Here is a 24943-nt window from a genome sequence, read left to right as displayed (position 1 = left end):
ATGCGGCTAAACATGTCACTCCCGGTCTGATTGGGGAGGGGCCCAGAGAAAACAACAGAGTCCGACATTGTTTTGCAAAGTTACACACCGATTCAATGTTAATTTTAGTGACCTCCGATTGGCGTAACCGAGTGTCATTACTGCCGACGTGAATTACAATCTTACCAAATTTACGCTTAGCCTTAGCCAGCAATTTCAAATGTCCTTCGACATTTCATCTCATAATTTCAGTATAACTGTCACTGACACGTGCACACGGTGTGAACAGGACGTACCGTCAGAACAGTCCAGAGAGAAATAAAGGCAGAGACACAGTTTAGTTTGTGTTGTTTTTCACTCTGTGCTCAGCTCCCCACCCCCCGGTTTTACGCATAGCCGCCCGCTATTTTTTTTCAACATCTTTTTCGAAAATTGACCGCTCAAATGAGGGCAGGACGGCTCGCTGCCTAAAACCTTGGTTCTCGCTCCCGTCTGCTCCCATGAATTTTTAATCCCATACCGTCCCAATCACGTGATAAATAGCAAAGTTGACTCCCATCCTGTGTAATTGACCGATCCGTGGGATTCCCGAAAAAATGTCAGCCTCTACTACGTACACACACTCCACACAGTGGTCTCGCATACACATTATCATGTTTTCTGATTGTCTGCTGCGTGGAGAGTGGCAGGAAAAACCGAAGACGCTTTCTTGCGAGGTTCAAGACAAGACGTGATGTAAATAAGAAAACAAAAAGGCGGCGGTCAGGTATTTTGGTTCTGAGCGATGAAAATAAAGAATGTGAATGTTTTAAACCAAAAAAATGCCACTTGTCCGGTCGGACAACGATTTAGAGCATATTGGTTGTCCGATCACATTTGACACTTGTCCCGGACAATCGGACAAGCATTAATGTCGATGCCTGACACACATCCATGTTCATCCAACATCCACAAACCGTCAGTTGCTGAACTGTTCAGCAACTGACGGTTTGTTCCTCAAAATCCACACCAGAAGAACTTTGTGACTGCATGTTTAGTTGGTCTCTGTGCCATGGAGTGGTGCAGAAAGGAGCCATATGTGTGACACCAGTCGGCTCTTGTCTCGCTCGTTTTCCCAAACAGGCACATGCAGCAGGTGGAACACCTGCAGGAGCGCGCTGAGGAGCACTGGAACGAGACTTTTAGCCAACTTGGCGTCACTATCCTTCAGCATACTGCAGAAATGAAACTGAATGCGGTGCAGCAGGGTTTAATTGTGCACACGTCAAAGAAGAACGCTGTCACGCTCTATTAATGATCACCACTAATCAAGACGGATCAACGTGCTCAGGTGCAACCTCCACAACATGAGGCGAAATGAGGGTGGTGCGTGACATTTGTGGAAGATTTTTTTGACAGCCAAAAACATGCTCCACGAATATCACTCACCAACACGCACTATTAAGAAACCTATTCAGATGAGTTAAGTCACGTTAAGAATGTCAGGAATGTGCCAAGAATGATGCAAATATGACATTCATAACGCATCTTGCCTATGTGTAAACGCATCTTAAATGTAACGTGCCGCTGCACAAAGCAGAGAATGAGAGACCACGTACTGTGAGCTGCGTGCCGTGCTGAAACTGAAACAAAATGATGAAACGCTGCTGCGCGAGGTGATTTAAAGTTAATCAGAAAATGGAGCTGGTTCGAGCCAAAGGACCAGAACAGGCACCTGACTTTTTTTAAGTCATCGTTTATACAGAAATGCAGACTCTCTGGTAAGTCTTTGATCTTACGTTTCAGAATCTGTCTGGGAAGAATTTACTTCAAATTGTTATGTTGAAAAATTATATTAATTATACTGCAAGTTATTTTGACCTGTACTGTATAAATCCACTCAAAACGGTAAAAAATCTAGGTTAAACCAGTAACAACTTTATTTTAGATTATGTCAACATTTAGAAAACAGTCATCCATTTTTAATTCCAACAATACATGTAATAACTATTTAGTGAAAGTTAACACTTTAGTGAACACGTCCTCATTTAACATGTCCCATTTTCTCACATTTTCATTGTTCTCCAGACAGAATATAACTGTGCTTTCTGCAGATGTAATTCTTGCATTTCACAAAACCAAAGTACTGGTTATCCTTTCTTTTTCTTCATGAAATGTTGTGGCTTTTTCTCATCTAAGGTCATGAAGTGGTGTGTAAAATCTTGACACTTTGGTGTGTAGTGGAATGTCTGTGCAGAGTTTGTATACAAAGATGATGTTGTGGGACGTTTGGAGCCAGACACAAACATGTCTATTTGATGTGCATCTGTGCGCATAAATGCATTAATGTGCCATAAATACTTCTATTCTTCCATTTGAACTGATACTGAGAATTATTATTTTTGAGTTCTTTGAATTGTCATTTGCTTTACTGTGTATTTTCTGGGCCAAAATGTAAAGTTGTGTGAACAGTCTGGGGTGGGAAAATTGACCCATAGAAAAAAAGAATTGTGGGTAAATAGACCTGAAAATGCACCGGAACGCATCTGAGATTTCCTTTTTTTTCTGCGCGAGAACCCCCAGACTACAAACCAGGGGCTTTAGTCCTTGCCAAAAATTTTCAGGTATTTTTTTTTCATCACTGTTATATTTATTTTCCCTCTGTTCCCCTGGATTACAGAATAGACTACACACTTTAACCACTTTAAACAGCACCAGGAGTTACTGTTGACCTGTTTGCAGATGTGCACTGTGATGTGTTTGATGACGACATGACGGTCAGTGAAGAAGACCCTGAACTCTACAATGGGCAGCAGCCTTCTCACTGCCTGCAGCAAATGAAAACATCAGATGTTAATGGACTCCTCAGCCTCAAAAGGTATTTGATGTTTTGCACTTTTTTATAACGTGTGTGTCATCCTAGGCTCTGTTTGCTCACATCATTTGCTAAACAGAATATAGGCCAGAATATAACCCTGTCCAGTCGAAGATTCAAGCTTCTCTACTAAGAATATAGGCGAGTTCAGCAGCTCCAACAGTGAGCACAGTCAGTGCAGGAGTCGGTACAGGTTCATAGTTGCCAACCCATCTGTCTGTCGTCTCTTGTTCTCCAGGAGTGTCGTGGGCCATCCAACATCCTACCGTCCAAGGTTGCTGTTGTTGGGCAGACCTGGCTCAGGGCACAGCTCTCACCTGGCTCCCGCTGTCCTCCACACTCTGGAAAAATTCACATTATATACTTTGGACATGGCGGTGCTGTTCGGAGTCAGCACAACTGTACCAGAAGAGACCTGTGCGAAGGTAATCCACAAACTGGTCTAGAATAGATTGGGGGGGGGGGGGTTGCATGTGTGTGTTAACAGTCAGGAGAGAGAAGCACAGGGGTGTTGGAATGATGTCTAATTCATCATTATCTATCACAGGCCAACATGTTGTCCTGTCATTTATTTGGACACATTTTATCTAATCTTGCAGATCTTTGTTGAAGCCAACCGGACTTCTCCCAGTATCTTGTACATCCCTGAGGTTGGACGCTGGTGGGAAACAGTGGGTCCTGCCTTAAGAGCCACTTTCCTCAGGCTGCTTGGCTCCATCCCTGCTTTTGCTCCTGTGCTGCTGCTGGCAACCTGTAACTTGCCCTATGACCAGCTCAGTGTGGAGGTACGGAAAGAAGCCCCCAAAAATCTGCAGCCCTGAACATCCATGAGCACATTTCTGTGATGTTTCCAGGTTAACCATGTTTGTATCTGGAAAGTTGCTGTATGTACTGGACATGAGCATCCACTCATCGATGGAACTGTCTCTGTTTGCTGCCTGTGCTTTAGGTGCAGGAGTTGTTTCAGCTCAAGTACGGGGAGGTTTTCCGTGTCCCCATCCCCACTAATAAAGAGAGAAGAAACTTCTTCAAGGACTTGATCCTCAATCAGGCTGCCAAGGCTCTTGCCTCAAAAAAGAAAGCTGGTGAGTCATGAAAGTGCTTCAGGTTGCATGAACTTTCCTAAGGTTAGTAACACATGTAATTATTAAGAAGATCACTGTGCAGTTAAGGCTGAACAGCATGACTAAATATCTTAAACGTGAGATTCCATGTTTTGAGGTTAAACCACATCGCTTTTGATTGGATTTTATGTATAAATGAAGATTAAAAATTGTGCTCAGTAGAATCTGTGTTGACTCTATAATGTGCTGGTTGGTAGCCTGTGCTGGTGCCCGCATGGTTTCATCAGCATTAAGACGGAGTTGTGCACTCTGTAAAGTGTATTCATGTATTTTTGAACCCCTCTCCACAGGGCTTCAGGTGCTGGAGGAGCTTCCTGTGGCACCCCCACCTCCCCCCCAACAGCTGACAGAAACAGAGACCCAAAGACTAGAGGAGCAGGAGGAAGACACGCTCAGAGAGCTCCGCCTCTTCCTGCGTGATGTCACCAATCGTCTGTCCCAAGACAAGCGTTTCAAGGCCTTCACAAAGCCTGTGGATTTAGAGGCGGTAACTGTTGTCTTTACCTCTACAGTGTCAAAATCAAAGCAAAGTATGACTGCTGCTGCTCGGTATGTCTTTTGCATGCTTTAATATTTGCACCAGTTACAGCTCAAGTTACCCATCTGTTCCATGACGAGACACTTTGTCTTCAGGGGTGCCCAACGTTTTTTGAACCGAGATCTACTTTTAAAGTTGACAGTGTATCGAAATCTACCAAGCCATATCGAACACCACAGCGTAGCCGCTTGTGCACCAGTATAATAACACAATTTTCTGGCAGGTTTTAACAATAATAATGCATCATTGTTCCCTACCTTAGTGGGACTTCTGTCCCCGAAAGGAGGAAGCTGGTCTCTCATAGTCCACACTAGGCATTGGCCGGTATGATAACTGTGGGCAAAAATACCACAGTTTCATAGTATTATGTTTTGCTTTAAAATGTGCTTCAACAACATTATGGCTATTTGCATATGAAGTGCGCATGATTCAGGCACACTAATTGATGCGATGTCTACTGCTCCGAGCACTATACCACTGATAACTTTACAGAAAATACTAAAATAATAGTCACTCTTTTAGACATGTAGCATCTGCCCCATGGGAAACATGACTTACTTGCTTAGGGCCCGGCCCCACTGGCGTTTAGGAGGATTTGCATATGGATTGTGCACAGAATTGGTTCATATTCGCTTAACATCCGTAATATGTGTGAAATAAGCTTGTATGAGTTGGCCGACATCCGCACACGTCCGCAATTATCCGCAGAGGCACGTTTTTCCATTGCCAGGATTTTTGAGCTGCACAAAATTTTGGCTGGGGATGACATCCGCCTTACATACTCCATACATACACAAACATACGCAATCTATGTGCTGTATATTTGCTGTCATCTGCTGATATCCGCAACTGACGGGGATTTGTGGCTTGGCAGCGGACTGGGACAGTGTGTAAAATGGATATTTTGCGTGCCCATCATGTCCACATCACGAACTAAAATAAGTTGTAGCGACTGTATACAGACTGGCCACGAATAAAGCGTTTATATAAAATATAAACGCCTATATAAAATATGAAATATTTGCCTATATAAAATAATTATTTCGTGGCAGATTAATCATTTTATTCTGCAGATTGGCTGTTGAAAACGGCTGTAATCACCTCCTGAATCACAAAAGAAGCTGCAGCTTGTTAGCCATTTGCGCTTGCACGCGCGAATGGCTAACAAGCTGCAGAAAGCATTTTGAGCCGTCTAAAAAGGTCATTATTTGACATGTTTACATTGTCAAGGCTTGATAAAACAGTTGCGTGTTTTTTCCTTCTTGTCTGCAGCTGTTACACTATTTATTCCTGTGTTTATAACAATTTTAACTTATAATCGTTCAGACGAGCTACGCTCTGATGCGATCCGCTGACGTCACCACTCGCCCTGTTCACTGCTTGTTTACTCTAATCAACTTGTCCAAGTCCAGCAAATGCTCCAGAGGCTGTATTGTTGGTGTGAATAGTGATGCCGACGGCCCGAGTGCACTTCTTTTATGACCACAATGCAGACGCTGTGCACGCGCAACAAGTGCACGATGTATCATAATACACCCCTAATACTGACGTGATAATCGCAATGCGTCTGATCCGTTTCCTCACTACATGCGTTATATAACTGTGATTGTTCATCATATATTTGCTATATATTATTAATATATCCATAATTCATACTGGGACATTTGTCATCTTTGGCCATTTTTGTTGCGGATGACAACGAATGCCTGTACTTTGTGTACTCAGTTCATGCGCAATTAATCCTCTCCCCAGTGGGACAGGGCCCTTATGCTCAATACCTGTCCCAGCTTCACCAACAAAGTACTTGGAATAGATGTATTTGTTCTTCTTGACATGTTTGTGGGAGAAATTTGGTCGACCACAAGCACGACTCGAGTCCACCGCTTGTACTTCTCAGTGGTTTCAAAGATGGGATAAAGTTTACTCCTTCCATAATCCTTTGTGGGTATATTGAATCTCTCTGCGTCCAACACAGGCCATAGCTACAGTGCTTTGTTGCCACCATTTTTGGCTTGAAGGGCTATTCCACGGAAAATAAAACGAAAAAGCCGACTTGGTCCTTTTAGACGGGGGGAAAAGTTCAGCGCAGGCTTTGCCTCCTTCAGCCATGATGCAGGGCTAGCTAACATTAGCTGCCTGCTTGTAAACAGAGACAGAGGTGCACGCCAGGGGGAAGGGCAGCAGCAGCCGCCTCCACTCTGCCTGTTTTTGTTTTTTTATTTACATCACGTCTTGTCTCGCACCTCGCGAGAAAGCGTTTTCAGTCTTTCCCGCCACTCTCCACACAGCGGAAAATCAGAAAACATAACAATGTGTACGTGACACCACTGTATGGAGTGTGTGTTGGTAGTAGAGGGTGACATTTTTTTGGGAATGTCACGGGATTCTCACGGGATGGGAGTCAACTTTGCTATTTATCATGTGATTGGGACGGTATGGGATTAAAAGTTAGCAGGAGCAGACAGGAGTAGGAACCAAAGTTTTAGGCAGCGAGCTGTCCTGCCGTCATTTGGGTGGTCAGTTTTCGAAAAAGACACCGAAAAAATAGCCGGCGGCATTGCTTAAATCCGTCTAAAATTAGGACTGGGTCTGATCACTGCAACCGTGTGTGTGTGTGTGTGTGTGTGTGTGTGTGTGTGTGTGTGCAGTCGGCTCGTTGCAGGGGGGGGGTGAGCTGCTTCAGTCAGTGCAGAGTGAGAGAGCGCGCACGTTAAGCACAGAGTGAAAAACAACACAAACTAAACTGTGTCTCTGCCTTTATTTCTCTCTGGACTGTTCTGACGGTACGTCCTGTTCACACCGTGTGCACGTGTCAGTGACAGTTATACTGAAATTATGACATGAAATAAATTGGTCAGAATTCCTTAAAATGAGAATATATGAATGAACAGAATAAAAATCACACGTGTTTAAAAAAAAAAACTGATGTGCAGAATCTGCAGTGATGTTCAGAAGCAGAAATACACATAAAGCAGCTGAGAACTCTGAACTTTAACAGGCTGTTATTTTACAAAGATATTTATTTTAGATGGATTAATGTAGCTGTTTAATGTTCAAGCACAAAACATGACTGAGGAGGAGAAAAAAGAGGAAATTAACTCATCAGAATAAAAATACAAGCTGCTGATTTTTATTTTTCAAAATTATTAGGCTGCAGTTCTGAGTTTCATTTATTTCAAAGTAATTTATATTATGTTATCGCTATTATTTTCAAAAAATCATGAGTCTCAAATCAGTCTGCATTGTTTAGTTTTTCCTGCACGTTTGTGTATTTTTTTTCCTTCTTTATAAGAGGTTGGTGTTTGCGTTTGTTCTACAGAGTTTGAAAAAACAATAAAATGTTAACACTTTTCCTTATCGCAGTTCTTTACTTTCAGAAATGGAACAGAAACAACCACAAATTAAAAAAGTTTGAACTGTATGTAAAATTAAGATAAAAATAAAAATGTTGTTATATTCCCAGTTTCTCCACTCACACCCACAGAAGCCAAAAGTTCTTCCAGACTTGTCTTGGTGACTTCCCTCACTTGTCTCCTTCCATCATGGACATTTAGTTTTTGAGAACTGCCTACCTGACACAGAATTACCATAAAGTACCACACTGTTTGTATTTATGAATGATTAATATAAATGAAGTCTAAGAAATATACAGTGAGTTGGAAATGTTCATGTTTTCATCCTCTGACATTTCCCAAATAAACTGGCTGTAAAAATGATTAATTAATTCTTACATATACCATAAACTGCCCTGTCCCAACCTTTTTTTTTCTTGGAAAATGCTGCAGGCCTTAAATGCAGTAATGAATATATATTAACAATAAATAAATAAATAAAAAAGCTGATCTCACAAAACATGAAATATGTTGGTTTCATACAGTCTGCAGTTACAGAAATAGACAAAGTAAATGCCAGGATCATTACGTGTCCATCACCACCACATTGAAAAACTGAGACCACAGGCCATGCATTATTTGTTTTATGTCTTTTAGTGAAGTGTTTTGGATTAAGGCAATACAGTAGTGTTCAGAATAACAGTAGTGCTATGTGACTAAAAAGATTAATCCAGGTTTTGAGTATATTTCTTGTTTCATAGGAAACAAGATACCAGTAAATTTAGTAGATTCTCACAAATCCAACAAGACCAAGCATTCATGATATGCACACTCTTAAGGCTATGAAATTGGGCTATTAGTAAAAAAAAAAGTAGAAAAGGGGGTGTTCACAATAATAGTAGCATCTGCTGTTGACGCTACAAACTCAAAACTATTATGTTCAAACTGCTTTTTTAGCAATCCTGTGAATCACTAAACTAGTATTTAGTTGTATAACCACAGTTTTTCATGATTACATCTGCGAGGCATTAATTTTCTTGGTTTGGAAACACGATTTTGCTGGTTTACTAGTGTGCTTGGGGTCATTGTCTTGTTGAAACACCCATTTCAAGGGCATGTCCTCTTCAGCATAAGGCAACATGACCTCTTCAAGTATTTTGACATATCCAAACTGATCCATGATACCTGGTATGCGATATAATAGGCCCAAACACCATAGTAGGAGAAACATGCCCATATCATGATGCTTGCACCACCATGCTTCACTGTCTTCACTGTCAACTGTGGCTTGAATTCAGAGTTTGGGGGTCGTCTCACAAACTGTCTGCGGCCCTTGGACCCAAAAAGAACAATTTTACTCTCATCAGTCCACAAAATATTCCTCCATTTCTCTTTAGGCCAGTTGATGTGTTCTTTGGCAAATTGTAACCTCTTCTGCACGTCTTTTATTTAACAGAGGGACTTTGCGGGGGATTCTTGCAAATAAATTAGCTTCACACAGGTGTCTTCTAACTGTCACAGCACTTACAGGTAACTCCAGACTGTCTATGATCAGTATATATCAGTATATACTATATCAGTATAATATATTATTGTTTCCCAGTAAGAAATATACTCAAAACCTGGATTAATCTTTTTAGTCACATAGCACCATTATTATTCTGAACACTACTGTAAGTGTCTCCCTGTATTACCACAGACGAACTCTTCCTGTTACCACATCTTCTGAAATAAAACTGCAGAACAGTAAAGCCTAAAAACTAAAAGAAGGAAAAAATGGGAGCGATACTGGAGCGTGAGTCATTCTGAATGGGAATGGGAGTCATTTTACCAGGAGTGGGACAGGACAGGAAGTTTTTTTTTTTTTTTTTGTACACTCTGGCCCAGGATTGGGATGGGACAGGAATTTCTCTGAGTGGGATGGGTCAGGAGTGAAAATCTACTCTTGTGTCACCCTCTATTATGGACCATGAGTCATTGTGCTGCTCACCGACTTTTCAATTCCTTGACTTTTTGAGCGAGCAGAGGGGATTTAGTCAGATTAGCATTAGAAGTTAGCATCGTATTTCTTGTGAATCATCTGAAATGCCGCTCCAAATTCCCTTTCTTCAGTAAAGCCACATTTACATTGCGGATAAGATAGATGGATTTGCCATTTGAATAAATGAAAAAAAAAATACAGGATGAAAATTATAATTTTTCTTATCCACCATAGAAGAAGAGCTCTTTTTCTACTCTGCCGTTTAACGGCAGCCGGCATCCTTGTTGGTGCCTTGCTGCCACTTGCGGCATCAGTCTGTTATAGCAGCACTAAGTCCTCTCGAGTCCAGTGACAGATTTTTTTTATTATTTATTTATTTATTCATGCGATCAACTGGAACTCAGCCCGCGATCGACCAGTTGGGCACGCCAGGTCTACATTGTCTCAGTCCACCCAGCTGTAAATGGGTACCGGTCTTGGCTGGTGAAGTTACCTGCAATGGTCTAGTGTCCCATCCAGGGGGAGTCGTAGACTCTCATCCACTTCATGCAGCAGTATTCGGGGATAAGCACCGGCTCCAGTGGGCCTCAGGGCCTGTATGGGACTTAGTTGTTCTAATGTGTGACCTGGCTCAGGTCATACCAGCAGATGTCACTCATTCATCTTCAACTGCTTATCAGGGATCAGGTCACAGGGCCAGCAGATGTTATCTTATAGTTTTTTGTTTGTTTGTTTTTTTTCTCCATTCAAAATTGTAGTTTAATTGATACTTTGCTTGTAGTAATAGAGACAAATTTTCTTCTGTGGTTTTAGGTACCAGATTATGCTGAGGTGATCAAGAAACCTATGGATCTGTCAACAGTTCTCTCAAAGATTGACCTCCATGAGTATGTGACAGTGAAAGACTTTGTCAGTGATGTGGATCTTATCTGGCAGAATGCCCTGGAGTACAACCCAGACAGGGACCCGTCAGGTACACACACAGAAGATCCAGTAACATTACTCAGATAACAGTGTTCATTTTCTCTTTGAAATGCACAAGGTTCTTTCCTGACATTCTTCAGTATCTGCATACATCAGGGCTAAATGCTGCTTCTTTAGCCCCTCTGTGGACCTTCAGACATAAACCACTTAAAAAAAAAAAAAAAAGAGAGAGAAGCAGATACTAAGGAATATATAGTTCATTTAAACATATAAAACATTGTGGCATTTCTCTTAATACGATTTTAAATATAGGATATATTATATGGACTTGCACTGCATTGTTTCCATATAAAGATAAATGTTAATTATTGTCAGTCAGTAAATCAAATTGTCTTGTGCGCGTTTCTTCCAGACCGTCAGATCCGCCACAGAGCGTGTGCGTTGAAGGACACTGTGCACGCCATCATTAAAGATGAACTGGATGAGGATTTTGAGAAGATTTGTGAGGAGATCAAGGAGTCTCGAAGTAAAAGAGGTAAATGCTGTCTTTGCTGAATTCTGTGGAAAACATTTTTGCGTGTCATCGGTTTACTCTGAGTGTGTATTTGATGCAAGTCCCTTCAGCTGCTCCCTTGTTTCAGGGTTGCCACAGCAGATCCTCGGTGGATCTGCATATTGATTTGGCACATGTTTTACACTGTCATTTAATATATTTTAGAACTAAATTCAGTCTCTGAATGAGAAAATGTCTACTTATGGCTACTCTTCCTCCTGACTGCTGCAGGATGCTGCACTGCAAAGTTTGCACCGTCCTTCTCCTATGTGCTTCCAAAACAGCCCAAATCTCCTACTGAGTCCAAGACTGGTGATGCTGCTGGAGGCACAGCTGCAGATGTCCCCACACCCTTTCAGGTGTCAACACCCAAACACTCAGGTAACTGTGTTTTCTCAGTTATTATCATTCATGTAAAAGTTAAATTTAAAAAAATGACAACCGTATTTTCTTTTCAGATGCACAGGCTTTCACATTCTTTGGATTGCACATCAGTGTATTTTACAAGTTTGAGATATTGTGGAAGAAAATCACTGAAATAGTTAACAACAACCACATCTTTATCTCCCGCTGTCCTTTCAGCCCAAAAAAGGAAACGACACAAGAGTCGCTGGTCTGCTGGCTTCTGGGCTTCCAAAAGGAAGTTCACCTCCTCTCCTCACTTCTCCAGAGAGGACACTCACTTGTTTGACCAGTCTGTTGAAGGTGGCGCTGCACCATGTGAAAGAGGGGAATTAGAAAATGAGGAATGTAACGGTCACGCTGAGCCAATGGAGGAGGAAGCAGCAGACATCGCCAGTACAGAACCTTCTGGAACTGTCAAAGGAGAAGAAAACAAAAGCCCAGGTTCGTTATAAATGTCAGTATTCCTAACATCTACATTCAAACTTCGTCCTGACGCATGATGATGGTGCTGCGTGTTGGCACGTGAGGTTATGTGCATCAAGTGAAAGCAGGTGTACAGTGCATCTGGAAAGTATTCACAGCGCAGGATTCTCCACAGAAATCTTTAGTATAGCAGTGCTGTTGGCAATTATTATCACCTGAGGCGGCGGGCGTTGCGGGGAAGTAGGTCTTCCACAGGAGGAAGCTCGAGCATGTTGACAGTTTCAAGTACAAATGGAGGCCACTTCCTATAACTTCAGCGTTCAGTCTTCTCTAAATATACAACTTAAGAGACATAAAAGCTCCAACACCAAGTTCTTCTTATGATAGAATGTTGTTTATTGCATAATGCATAACAATCTACGCTCTAAATATAACAAATAGCTCTGGAATTATTTTAATTAGACCATGATATTTTTACCTTTGCATATGAAGTTAGAAAGGTATTCAAAGATTCTACCTTCCAGAATCAGTAACTGCAAAGCGAATTGTCGGTTTAAATCAATTTCCAAACATTGTAATACAGACAGCAAACAACAACTGATTTAGAACAGACATCATCACAGATAAAATCAGGAATGAAAATAAATATAATGAACTCGAAGGAAATTGGAAAAAAAAGGTGGTATTCACAAAGCAGAAATACTATGAGTTAAACTCAAAATCAATGAAATTTTTGGCAAGAAGGCTGCAAAATCAACAAGCTGACCGGTTTCTAAAATTACACTATATAAGCAACAGGTAATACAATAGGCATACAAAAGGTTTTATAAACTTTTATACACACAACCACTACTAGAAGATGAGCAACAAATAGCCCGTTTTTTAAAGTACTCTGAACTTACCAGTATTGACAGAAAAACAAAATAAACTACTAACTGGTCCAGTGACTGGTTTAGAACTCAGTAATGTTATCTCCAAGCTTAAAGCGAACAAGTCCCCCGGACCAGATGGTTTCCCATTAGAATAAATGGTAAATGGACTACATTTATGTCGAGCTTTTCCATCTGCATCAGACGCTCAAAGCGCTTTACAATAATGCCTCATTCACCCCAATGTGAGGGTGCTGCCATACAAGGCACTCACTACACACTGGGAGCAACTAGGGGATTAAAGACCTTGCCCAAGGGCCCTTAGTGATTTTCTGGTCAGGCTAGGATTTGAACCGAGTATCCTCTGGGCTCAAGCCCAACACTTAACCACTAAACCATCACCTCCGCAGAATGGTATAAAGCCTTTTGTCACGAATTAATGCCAAGGTCAAGGTTACTTTATTTGTACCAAAAGGTAAATTTGGTTTGGCAGTGAGTCACTCCATTCATAATCACATAACACATAAATACCGATAAAAAAAATACCATAAATATAATAAAAATTTAAAAAATAATAAAAATATAAAAATACAATGAGCAGTGCAAGTACATACCAATAACATGACGCCCAGAAGAAAGTCACAAAGCGTGTGCCATCTCAATGCAAAATAGCAGATAAATTAATTAAATATACATTCAAAGTCATCTGTTAAGAACACTAATAGCAGCAGGAATAAAAGTGCTCTTGTAGCGCTTAGTTCTGCAGAAAGGAGCTTTATACCTCCGTCCTGAAGGGAGCAGTTCAAAGTGATCAAAAAGAGGATGTGAGGCGTCCTTTAGAACTGCCTCAACCAATCTCTGGACCTGCCTCATGTACAGAGAGGCTGGATACAGCTGAGACTCCTCCAGTGATTTTGCTCGCCCATTTTACAATCTGATTCAGAGTGTTTTTGTTTTTAACTGACGAATTTCCAAACCATGACACCAAACAAAAAGATAAAACAGATTCGATATAACAATGATAAAACATAGTTAACAGTGATTTGTCAATGTGAAAGGATGCCAATTTTCTAAGACAGAACAAGCGCTGATGACCTTTTTTACACACCACTTCACAATTTGACTCAAAAGTGAGTTTGTCATCAATGACAGTACCCACATATTTATAGGTGCTCACAGTTTCTACAGCCTGACCTTTTAGGAGAGTTACTCCATGTTTGTGGGAACCCTTCCTAAAGTCAATGACCATATCTTTAGTCTTCAATACATTCATCTGTAGAAAAGACTTCTCACACCAGTCCAAGAAATCATCAACAACAGGACTGTCGCCAACCTCATTGTCCTGTAGCAGGCTGACAATAACAGTGTCATCTGCATACTTAAGAATAGTCCTCCCATCCCTCCAACTTCTGCAGAGATCAGTGTATAAAATATACAAAAGTGGAGAGATAGCACTACCTTGTGGTGTCCCGGTGGAGGACTGGGTCTGATCAGACAAGACCCCATTCACTCTTTTTGTGTCCTGTTAGTGAGGAAGCTCAGAATCCAGCCCACAAGATTGCAACTTAGATTAAAATGTTCTAAAAGTCTTGAGGCTAAAATGTGTGGCCGAATTGTGTTAAAAGCAGAAGAAAAGTCATTGAATAAAAGTCTGGCATGTGCACTTTTCCCTTCAAGGTGTCTGAAAAGTAAGTTCATTAAAGTGACTGTGGCATCCTCGACCCCTCTATTTGGCCTATAGGCAAATTGTATAGGGTCCAAGTTGGCACCTACTTTATTAATAATTTCAGTTCTCACCAATTTCTCAAAGGTTTTCATGACAATGGACGTCAAAGCTATAGGCCTAAAGTCATTTAGAACCTTTGGAGTACAATTTTTGGTGGCAGGGACAACAACGGCATCTTTCCACACTTTTGGCACAGTTTGCATTTCCAGAGACATATTAAAGATAAACTGGAAAATAGGACTCAGCTCTTTAGCACAGTTTTTTAAGAGGCGACTGCAAACATTATCAGGGCCCTGACATTTTGGTTTGAGGGCACAAAAAGATTTTTCTACCTCTTTTTGAGAAATAAAAAAGTGCTGACAGTCTTTCACTTTATGCTTTATTTCCTCAATCTCTGAACTGTGATCTGAGATATCAAACCTTGTGTAAAAAGTATTCAGAGCATTTGCAAATTCAACATCTGTCTGATAGTTCTTCAACAAGGTGATGGATCTGGACTTGGTCTCCTGAAGCCCAGCTATCGTTTTCATACACGACCAAGCAGATCCAAGATTTTTATGAATGAATGAATGAATGAAAACTGTTTATTTCGAACATTTGATACAACAACAATTACAAGATAGATTAGTAAAGACAACAACAAAAAAGTTCCTACTGTGTACCCAACATGTCCGAAAAGGGGTAGGGTGAAGCATCAGCTTATTTATCCCTACCCCTTCTTCCCCACAACCAGTAATACCCTTTGCCACATATACACATAGATTCCTACACACCTAAACCGATATCAATATATATATATATATATATATATATATATATATATATATATATATACACATCAACATACATACACATACCTACTTACATACAAAATACTATATATTTACAAGCCGAAGCAAAAAACAAAAACACCCTAACCCTCATTACCCTTCCTCCTCCCTATACCTAGAAAAAACCATATTTTTGTACCGCTGTTTGAACTGGTTCATGCTTGGACATTGCTTGAGCCCCACTCCCAATCTGTTCCACATCCTCACCCCACAGACAGAAATACAGAAACCTTTTAATGTTGTTCGTGCCCACTGATGCTTTAAATTAAATTTCCCCCTCAGACTGTAATCCCCTGATCTGTTAAAAAACATATTTTTAATATTTGCTGGAAGTAAATTGTTTATTGCTTTATACACAATTTGTACTGTTTGAAAATGAACCAAGTCTGTGAATTTTAAGAATTTGGATTGTAAAAATAGTGGATTTGTGTGATCTCTATAGCCAGTATTATGAATAATTCTTATAGCTCTTTTCTGCATTACTGATAGTGATTGTGTTGTACCTTTATAAGTATTACCCCATACCTCTGCACAGTACTGTAAATATGGTAAAACCAGTGAGCAGTAAAGAATGCGGAGTGAGTTGTGGTCCAGAATATGTTTCGCTTTGTTTAGAACTGAAATGCTTCTTGACAGTTTACTTTGTATATGTTTTATATGAGTCTTCCAGTTTATCTTATCAACTATTATCACCCCCAGAAACTTATTTTCATGTACCCTTTCAATATCTACCCCCTCGACTTGTAACTGAACCTGTATGTCTGTATTACAATAGCCAAATAACATGTATTTTGTTTTACTTAAGTTTAATGATAATTTGTTTCTGTCGAACCATATTTTCAATTTTCCCATTTCTATACTGATCCTCCTCAGTAACTCCTGCAAATCCCCCCCTGAACAAAAAATGCTTGTGTCATCTGCAAATAATACTAATTTTAATATTTTGGAAACATTGACAATATCATTTATATAAATTAGAAACAGTTTTGGACCCAATACTGACCCCTGTGGGACGCCACAAGCATTGTCCAAGCATGATGATGTATATTCCCCCAACTTCACAAACTGTTTTCTGTTACTTAAGTAGCTTCTCACCCAGTGCAACACTAACCTCCTAATCCCATACTGTTCAAGTTTATTGATTAATATGTCATGATTGATTGTATCAAAAGCCTTTTTAAGGTCTATAAATATTCCAACTGAATGTAATTTGTGGTCTATGGCGTTTGTAATCTCCTCAACTGATTCTATTAATGCAAGTGATGTTGAACTATGTGCTCTGAATCCATATTGACTATCAGTAAGTAATTTATGTTTATTTATGAATTTGTCTAATCTATTATTGAATAACTTTTCTAATAATTTGGAAAATTGTGGAAGCAAAGAAACAGGTCTATAATTTGTGAAGTGGTGTCTATCCCCAGTCTTATACAGCGGCACAACCTTAGCTATTTTCATTTGATTGGGAAATTTACCAGTTTGAAATGATAAGTTACAGATGTATGTTAATGGTTCTACAATCCATTCAATGACCTGTTTTACCACCACCATATCAATTTCATTTAAATCGGTAGATGTTTTATATTTCCAATTATTCACAATGTCTATAATTTCTTTTCCATCCACTGCTGTGAGGAACATTGAACAGGGATTTCTTTCTATGAGATTATTATCCCAATCCTCAGGTTGGGAATCAGGAATTTTTTCTGCCAAGCTTGGTCCAATATTTACAAAAAAATTATTAAAACCGTTGACTACCTCATCCTTATTTTCCTTGTTGACATTATTATCAATGAAATACTGAGGGTAACTCTGTTTTTTATTACCATTTTTGATAATGCTATTTAATATATCCCATATTCCTTTAATATTGTTTTTGTTATTATATAATATGTTACTATAATATTCCTTCCTACATACCCGTATAATATTAGTTAATCTATTTTTGTATTTCTTATATCTATTTTCTGCCTCTTTAGTCTTTAGTTTTATGAATTCTCTATACAGTGTATTTTTCTTATTACATGCATTTTGTAACCCTTTCGTCATCCATGGTCGAGCTTGGATTTTTTGTTTTCTGTAGTCTTGTTTAATTGGACAATTTTTATCATATAATGATGTAAATATTTGTAAAAAAGTTTCATATGCACTATCAACATCACTTTCACTGTATACCTTTTCCCAGTTTTGCTCCTGTAAATCCTTCTTTAGTGTGTTCATGTTTTCCTCTGTCCGCACTCGCCTGTATTTTATTTTCTCCTCTGGCTGATTCCGCCGATGGTTTCTATTATAAACGATGAAAACTGGTAGATGATCACTAATGTCATTGATTAATAATCCACTCAGTGTTATTCTCAATATCATTGCTGAATATATTATCAATTAAGGTGGCACTATGGGATGTAATTCTGCTTGGCCTGGTGATTTTTGGATATAAACTCATACATTATACTGATAAATTAATCTGTTATTTTATGCTTATTTGGATTGAACAGATCAATATTTAAGTCACCACAAATGAACACAGTTTTTTTTATTAGTTTTTGAGAACATTTTTCCCATGCAGTCAGTGAATGTTTCAATACTAGATCCTGGTGCTCTATATATACAGCTGACTAATACATTTTTGCTTTTTTCTTCACATATTTCAATAGTTATACATTCTAATAAGTTATAGATCACAGTTGTCATATTGTCTACTATTTTATAATCCATGTTCTTATCCACATACACAGCCACTCCTCCTCCACTCTTATTCTTTCTGTTTACACAATTAAATTCATATCCATCCAGTTCAAAATCCATTCCTTTATCTTCATTGATCCATGTTTCTGATATAGCAATTATGTTAAATATTTTTTTAAACTGACTTAAATATTCTTTAATGTTGTTAAAGTTTGCATATAGACTTCTGCTGTTGAAATGGATTATTGATAATTTGTTATCCGTTCTAATGATCCGATTAAACTGTTCATCTGTATAATAGCAACAACTGTCATTGATATTTGAGAAGAAATTATTGTCCGGGTCTATATCGTGCTCCAAGTCCAGTACATTGTGGTCTGTGTATTTAAATGTTCTCAGTTCTACTTTTCCATGATCAGCAATCCTTTGAGTTATATCCTTCTTGTCTCCAGATGTAGATGATGTAGTAGATGAATAGGTTCCTCTGGTCTGTGTCATGGTGTTGTGATGTGTTTGTGTCCTCATACCTTATTGGTCATATTTGTCCAGTTCTTCGATGTTCCTGATTACCATAACCTTCGCTTGTTCTGGTGTTCCATTCAGTTTGATAAATGTTTTGCAGTTGGATGTCCATGTCTGTTGAATTTTTCCCTGCTTTTTTAAGAAACGAGCTTTCCTGGCGATGTCTGCGTTTCTTTTGGTCAGATGTTCATTGAATACGTTTGTTCCTTTGAGTTTCCGTCCCTGTTTTAACAATGCCATTTTATGTTTTCTGTTGACAAACCTCATTATAACTGCTCGCTTGTCTCCATCCTCTCTCCTGGGCAGGGGGTGGCACGCTTCAATGTTATTACAGTCCATTTGAATACCTTTAGATTGCAGGAAGTCAGCCACCTGTTGTTCCACTGAACTGGCCTCCTGCTCGTTGGCCTCCCCTCCGCTGTCTTCTGACACCGCCCGTGCGTAGGATCGAGGTTTAATATGAATTCCTGTAATAATAACGTTCATCCTTGTGTACTATTTGCCATCTTTTCCTCTATTTTCCCTGCATAATTTCTCTTGGCCTTTTCCAGCACCATTTTCACTTCTTTAGTAGCATTGTGTAATTCCATGACTGACCTAGATCTATGAGCCTCTCTCTTAGATTGTAAACTGATTCTCACAGACTTTGTGACCCAGGGTTTGTTGTTAGGATATATTTTCACTTTTTTAGAAGGAATCAACATATCCCTACAATACACCACATAAGAACAAATCACATCAGCCAGTTCATCCAGGTTATCACCACATGCTTCTTTAAATATGTCCCAATCAGTACATTCATAGCACTCCTGAAGGCAAAGCACTGCATCACTGTTCCAGTCCTTAATTTCTCTAGTGGAGACCTTCTCCCTCTTAAGCAGAGACTTATAGTAGGGCAGCAGGTGCACAAAAAAGTGATCCCCAGATCCAAGAGGAGGCAAGGACACAGACTTATAAGCCTCCTTAACAGACCCGTAACAAAGATCGATAGTTTTATTCCGCCTGGTAGGGCAGGTAACGTACTGATACATATTGGGGATAGTCTTTTCCAAGGACACATGATTGAAGTCACCAAGCAAGAAGATTGGAGTGTCAGGTGAGAGAGACATTAGTTTCTGCACCACATCAAAGATGGCAGAACAGGCAGAGTTGGCATTAGCTCTCGGATGTATGTAAACCACAGTGATGAAGAGCTGTGGAAATTCACGGGGCAGATAATAGGGGCGAAGTGACACTGAAAGAAGTTCTGTGTCTAGCGTGCAGATGCGCTCTCTAACAGTTACAGACTTAGGGTTACAGTATCGCTCATTGACGTACAGACACACGCCACCCCCCTGAGATTTCCCCATCACCTCTGCATCTCGGTCTAACCGGAAAGGAGCTCCAAAGCCGTCAATCCTCAGGTCAGCATTCCTGTCCCGATCCGTAAGCCACGTCTCAGTCAGTGCTATGGTGCCACAGTTGCTGTAATCCTTTATATAGCGAGCACTGCTCTGTAATTCGTTCACTTTGTTCCGTATAGACTGCGAATTACCCAAAATAATAGGAGGCAGCGGAACTCGGCCAAGCCCTCGTTTCTTCAGACGCAGACGCACGCCTCCTCTTTTTCCTTGCTTTCGTTTCCCACCGCACCAGGTTTTACAGAGCCAGGTCATAGTACCATCCTGGAGGTGTGCTCCGCAATCTCAGGTTTCCGGCTGTACTGCAGTCGGTAGCAACCGACTTTTCCTTGCAGTACGGCAAAAGCCAGACAAAACAAGAGAGTCCAAATACTTAATCGTATAGGGTCCATTTTAGCTGCACTTTGCACTGCGCACTGTATAAGCCCTTAAGCAATAAAATAAGACTTTAAAAACACTATACTTTAAAAGCGCTGCAAACTTTCACCCACTGCCTAGTCGCAACGTACACGTGCGCCACCGGAAGTCAACCAGAGCACTGCTTGCATATGTGACACTGCAGCTGCCAAGCCTACTCAGAGCCTGTAATACAAGTCTAGAAGGTGTGCCTCATCTTGGAATGAGGCAGTGATATCAGTTATACCCAAAGAAGGAAAATATACCTTGGATCGGGGTGGGCAACTTGTTCCAGAAAGGGCCAAGAGGGTGCAGGTTCTTTGCAGCCACTGATTCCACCAGGTGATTTCACTGATTAACTGATTCCATCTGCTCAAAGTGATATTAATCAGTGAAATCACCTGGTGGAATCAGTGGCTGCAAAGAAAACCTGCACCCTTTCGGCCCTTTCTGGAACAAGTTGCCCACCCCAGCCTTGGATTGTGGATCATACCGGCCAATTTCTGTTTTAAATACTGATTACAAAATTTTTGCAGCTATAATTGCCAAAAGATTACAAAATATTCTCCCTGAGCTCAAACATAATGATCAGACAGGATTTATCTCAAAAAGACAAACTCACGACAACATTAGCCTGTCTCTTCACATAATAAATCATATTCAACAGAACAATATTGAATCTTTATTTATTAGCCTAGATACAGAGAAAGCTTTTGACTCGGTGAGCTGGTCTTTCTTATGTAATGTATTAAAAACATTTGGCATGCATGAAAAATTTGTTAAAATAATCAATACAATTTATAGTAAACGCTCAGCCCGTATTAAAATAAATGGTTATCTCACGGATCCTATAACTTTAGAGTGTGGAACGCAACAAGGGTGCCCTTTATCGCCGGTGCACTTGCACTTTGCCCTTTATATAGAACCTCTTTCACAGCAAATTAGACAGACAGACAACATCCAGGGACTTCGTATAAATGAAGAAGACCAAAAGGTGCCACTATATGCTGATGATGTTTTGGTGTATTTAAGCCAGCCCTCTTACTCACTTAATCGAATGAATGAACATTTTACAGACATTTAGTAGATATGCAGGATACAAATTAAATATACAAAAAAACGCAAATCATGTCTTTCAATTACTCACCTCCAATACAGATACAAGAGACATTCTGCTTTAAATGGGACCATAATTCATCGAAATACCTAGGAATAAAATTATCAAATACAATTGATACACTGTCTTAAATTACTGTCCCCTCATGACAAAAATTAAAGAAGACATCATCTGGAACTCTTTCCTCGGTGTCAGTCATAGAATCGATTCAGTAAAAATGAATGTTCTGCCTTGATTTGTTTTTATTTCAGGCCCTTCCAATAGAGATCCCCCAGAAGCTTTTCTCTGATTTTGAATCAAATCTCTAGATTTATCTGGCAGGGGAAAAGCCTAGGGTCAAATGTCAAACCTTACAACTCCAAAAGGAAGAAGGTGGGATGGGCCTTCCACATTTCAAAAAATATTTCTATGGAACCCAGATTAAATCCTTGATATCTGTACTGGAGCAAGTGAGTTTAAATATGTGAAGCCGCTAAGAGTGAACTTTGTGGAGGTGACAGTCCAAGGACCGTATGATGCCATCTTGTCTTAGTGTTTTTTAACTTGGGTTATGATTGATATTTATTTATTTACTTTAAATTTCTGTATCTCTCTCTTCAAATCTCTTTGTGATAGGCCGGTAGGCAGTCTTCTTTACACTCCATCTCTCCCATGTCGTATTTTGTGTTTAAGGTTTAAAACTGAGGACTACAAAGGAAACTGAACAGATTTCTATCTAAAAAGCAATGTAAATATTCTCTGTCAAAAAACCAAGATAAAGAATTTAAAAAAAATAATAATTCTACCTCTCCTGTGTTCTAGGTTTTGGAATAACCTTGTCACGTTGTATGTACCGTGTTTGTTTTGTCCTAGATCATAGTGTGAGTTGTGTGGCTCTGTCTGAAGAGGAGACTGTGCCGCCACAGCAGACGATCCATGTGGACAAAGCTGTGCTGATCCCAGATCAGGAAACGCCTGCTTTGGTGGTGGACAAAAACAAATTAAAGGTGGGGAATAGTACACACCAGAGGTGGGACGAAGTCACCATCAAGTCATCAATCAGCAAGTCCCAAGTCAAGTCTCAAGTCATAATGACCGCCAATTGTTTGCAAGCTGACTTGGGATTGCAGATTGATGACTTGACAGTGACTTTGTCCCACCTCTGCTACACACACCTTTATACCACACTCAGTCCTTCCTGTGTCATTATGTTCATCCTGCACTCTGGAGAGTTTACTGTTGGGGACAGAGATTTCATTTGAAAATGAAAAAACATCCTTAAGTTTTCGTTCTTTTGTGTTTCTCTAGGAGCTGTTGGAGAGAGTTGTGACCAAGACTGATGGTTATGAAGTCAGCCAGCTGGAGAGACTCTACGCTCTGCTGTGCCAGAGCATCTACAGACACAAACAGGACTACAACAAAGCTGCACTAATACAGGTCTGCACTAATACAGGACTACTCTGACAAGCACTTAGTCACTCGTCATAGCACGTAAAATAAGAAAGCCAAGTAACTTAAAATAAGGCTCTGCTCCATGTAGAGTGGCTGTAAAGTGCTCAAAACAGAAGGTCTTTGGAGCTGCCAAAAGACTCTTTAATTTTATTATAATCGTAGACACCAACCCTTTCAGCCACAAATCTGTAGTAAAAATGTGGATATATATTCACATTGGCAGTGTTCTCCAACCCCAATTCCAATGTAGTTGGGACGTTGTGTGAAATGTAAATAAAAACAGAATACAATGATTTGCAAATCCTTTTCAACCTATATTCAATTGAATACACCACAAAGACAAGATATTTAATGTTCAAAATGATAAACTTTATTGTTTTTGTGCAAATATTTGCTCATTTTGGAATGGATGCCTGCAACACATTTCAAAAAAGGTGGATAGGGGCAATAAAAGACTGGGAAAGTTGATGAATGCTTAAAGAACACCTGTTTGGAAACAGGTGAATGTCATAATTGAGTATAAAAGGAGCATCCCCAAAAGGCTCAACCATTCACAAGCAAAGATGGGGTGAGGATCACTACTTTGTGAACAAATGTGAGAAAATAGTCCAGCAGTTTAAGGACACTGTTTCTCAATGTTCAATTGCAAGGAATTTAGGGTTTCCATCATCTACAGTCCATAATATAATCAGAAGATTCAGAGAATCTGGAGAACTTTCTACACGTAAGCAGCAAGGCCAGAAACCAACATTGGATGCCCGTGACCTTCAATCCCTCAGGCGGCACTGCATTAAAAACCAACATCATTGTGTAAAGGATCTTACCGCGTGGGCTCAGGAACACTTCAGAAAACCAAATTTCAGTTAATACAGTTCATCGCTACATCTGCAAGTGCAAGTTAAAACTCTACCATGCAAAGTGAAAGCCAAACATCAACAACATCCAGAAACGCTGCCACCTTCTCTGGGCCCGAGCTCATTTGAAATGGACAGACACAAAGTGGAAAAGTGTGCTGTGGTCTGATGAGTCCACATTTCAAATTGTTTTTGGAAATCATGGACGTTGTGTCCTCTGGACAAAAGAGGAAAAAGACCATCCAGATTGTTACCAGCATTAAGTTCAAAAGCCACCATATGTGATGGTATGGGGTTGTGTTAGTGCCCATGGCATGGACAACTTACACATCTGTGATGGCACCATCAATGCTGAAAGGTACATCCAGGTTTTGGAGCAACACATGCTGCCATCCAAGCAACGTCTTTGTCAGGGACGTCCCTGCTTATTTCAGCAAGACAATGCCAAGCCACATTCTGCACGTGTTAGAACAGCGTGGCTTCGTAGTATAAGAGTGCGGGTACTAGACTGGCCTGCCTGCAGTCCAGACCTGTCACCCATTGAAAATGTGTGGTGCATTATGAAGAGCAAAATACGACACTGAAGTCGTACATCAAGCAAGAATGGGAAAGAATTCCACCTACAAAGCTTCAACAATTAGTGTCCTCAGTTCCCAAACGCTTATTGAGTGTTGTTAGAAGGAAAGGTGATGTAACACAGCGGTAAACATATCACTGTCCCAGCTTTTTTGAAACACGTTGCAGGCATCCATTTCAAAATGAGCAAATATTTACACAAAAACAACAAAGTTTATCAGTTTGAACATTAAATATCTTGTCTTTGTGGTGTATTCAATTGAATATAGGTTGAAGAGGATTTGCAAATCATTGTATTATGTTTTTATTTACATTTTACACAATGTCCCAACTTCATTGGAATTGGGGTTGTACATAATTTTTGACTTTCTTTTCAAGTGCTTTGGATAATTAATGTTGGCCACAATGTATGTATTTTTATAAC

The 24943-nt window shown here is 39.9% G+C and overlaps 1 protein-coding gene across 1 annotated transcript in view; it reads left to right on the top strand.

Annotated features, from left to right (window-relative positions):
- The window catches only part of LOC117514816 (ATPase family AAA domain-containing protein 2-like), a 94577-nt gene that overhangs the window by 69447 nt on the left and 187 nt on the right, over nt 1-24943 (top strand). Inside the window, 11 exon segments of the mRNA XM_034175409.1 lie at nt 2701-2836; nt 3072-3258; nt 3433-3618; nt 3783-3918; nt 4248-4444; nt 10622-10781; nt 11145-11267; nt 11517-11666; nt 11868-12131; nt 22511-22644; nt 22946-23074. Of these exon segments, the coding sequence (XP_034031300.1) occupies nt 2701-2836; nt 3072-3258; nt 3433-3618; nt 3783-3918; nt 4248-4444; nt 10622-10781; nt 11145-11267; nt 11517-11666; nt 11868-12131; nt 22511-22644; nt 22946-23074 (1802 nt within the window).

Source organism: Thalassophryne amazonica, chromosome 7, assembly GCF_902500255.1.
Source record: "Thalassophryne amazonica chromosome 7, fThaAma1.1, whole genome shotgun sequence".
NCBI lineage: Eukaryota > Metazoa > Chordata > Actinopteri > Batrachoidiformes > Batrachoididae > Thalassophryne > Thalassophryne amazonica.
Note: the sequence above shows the minus strand (reverse complement) of the source record. Positions and strands in the feature narration are given on the sequence as shown.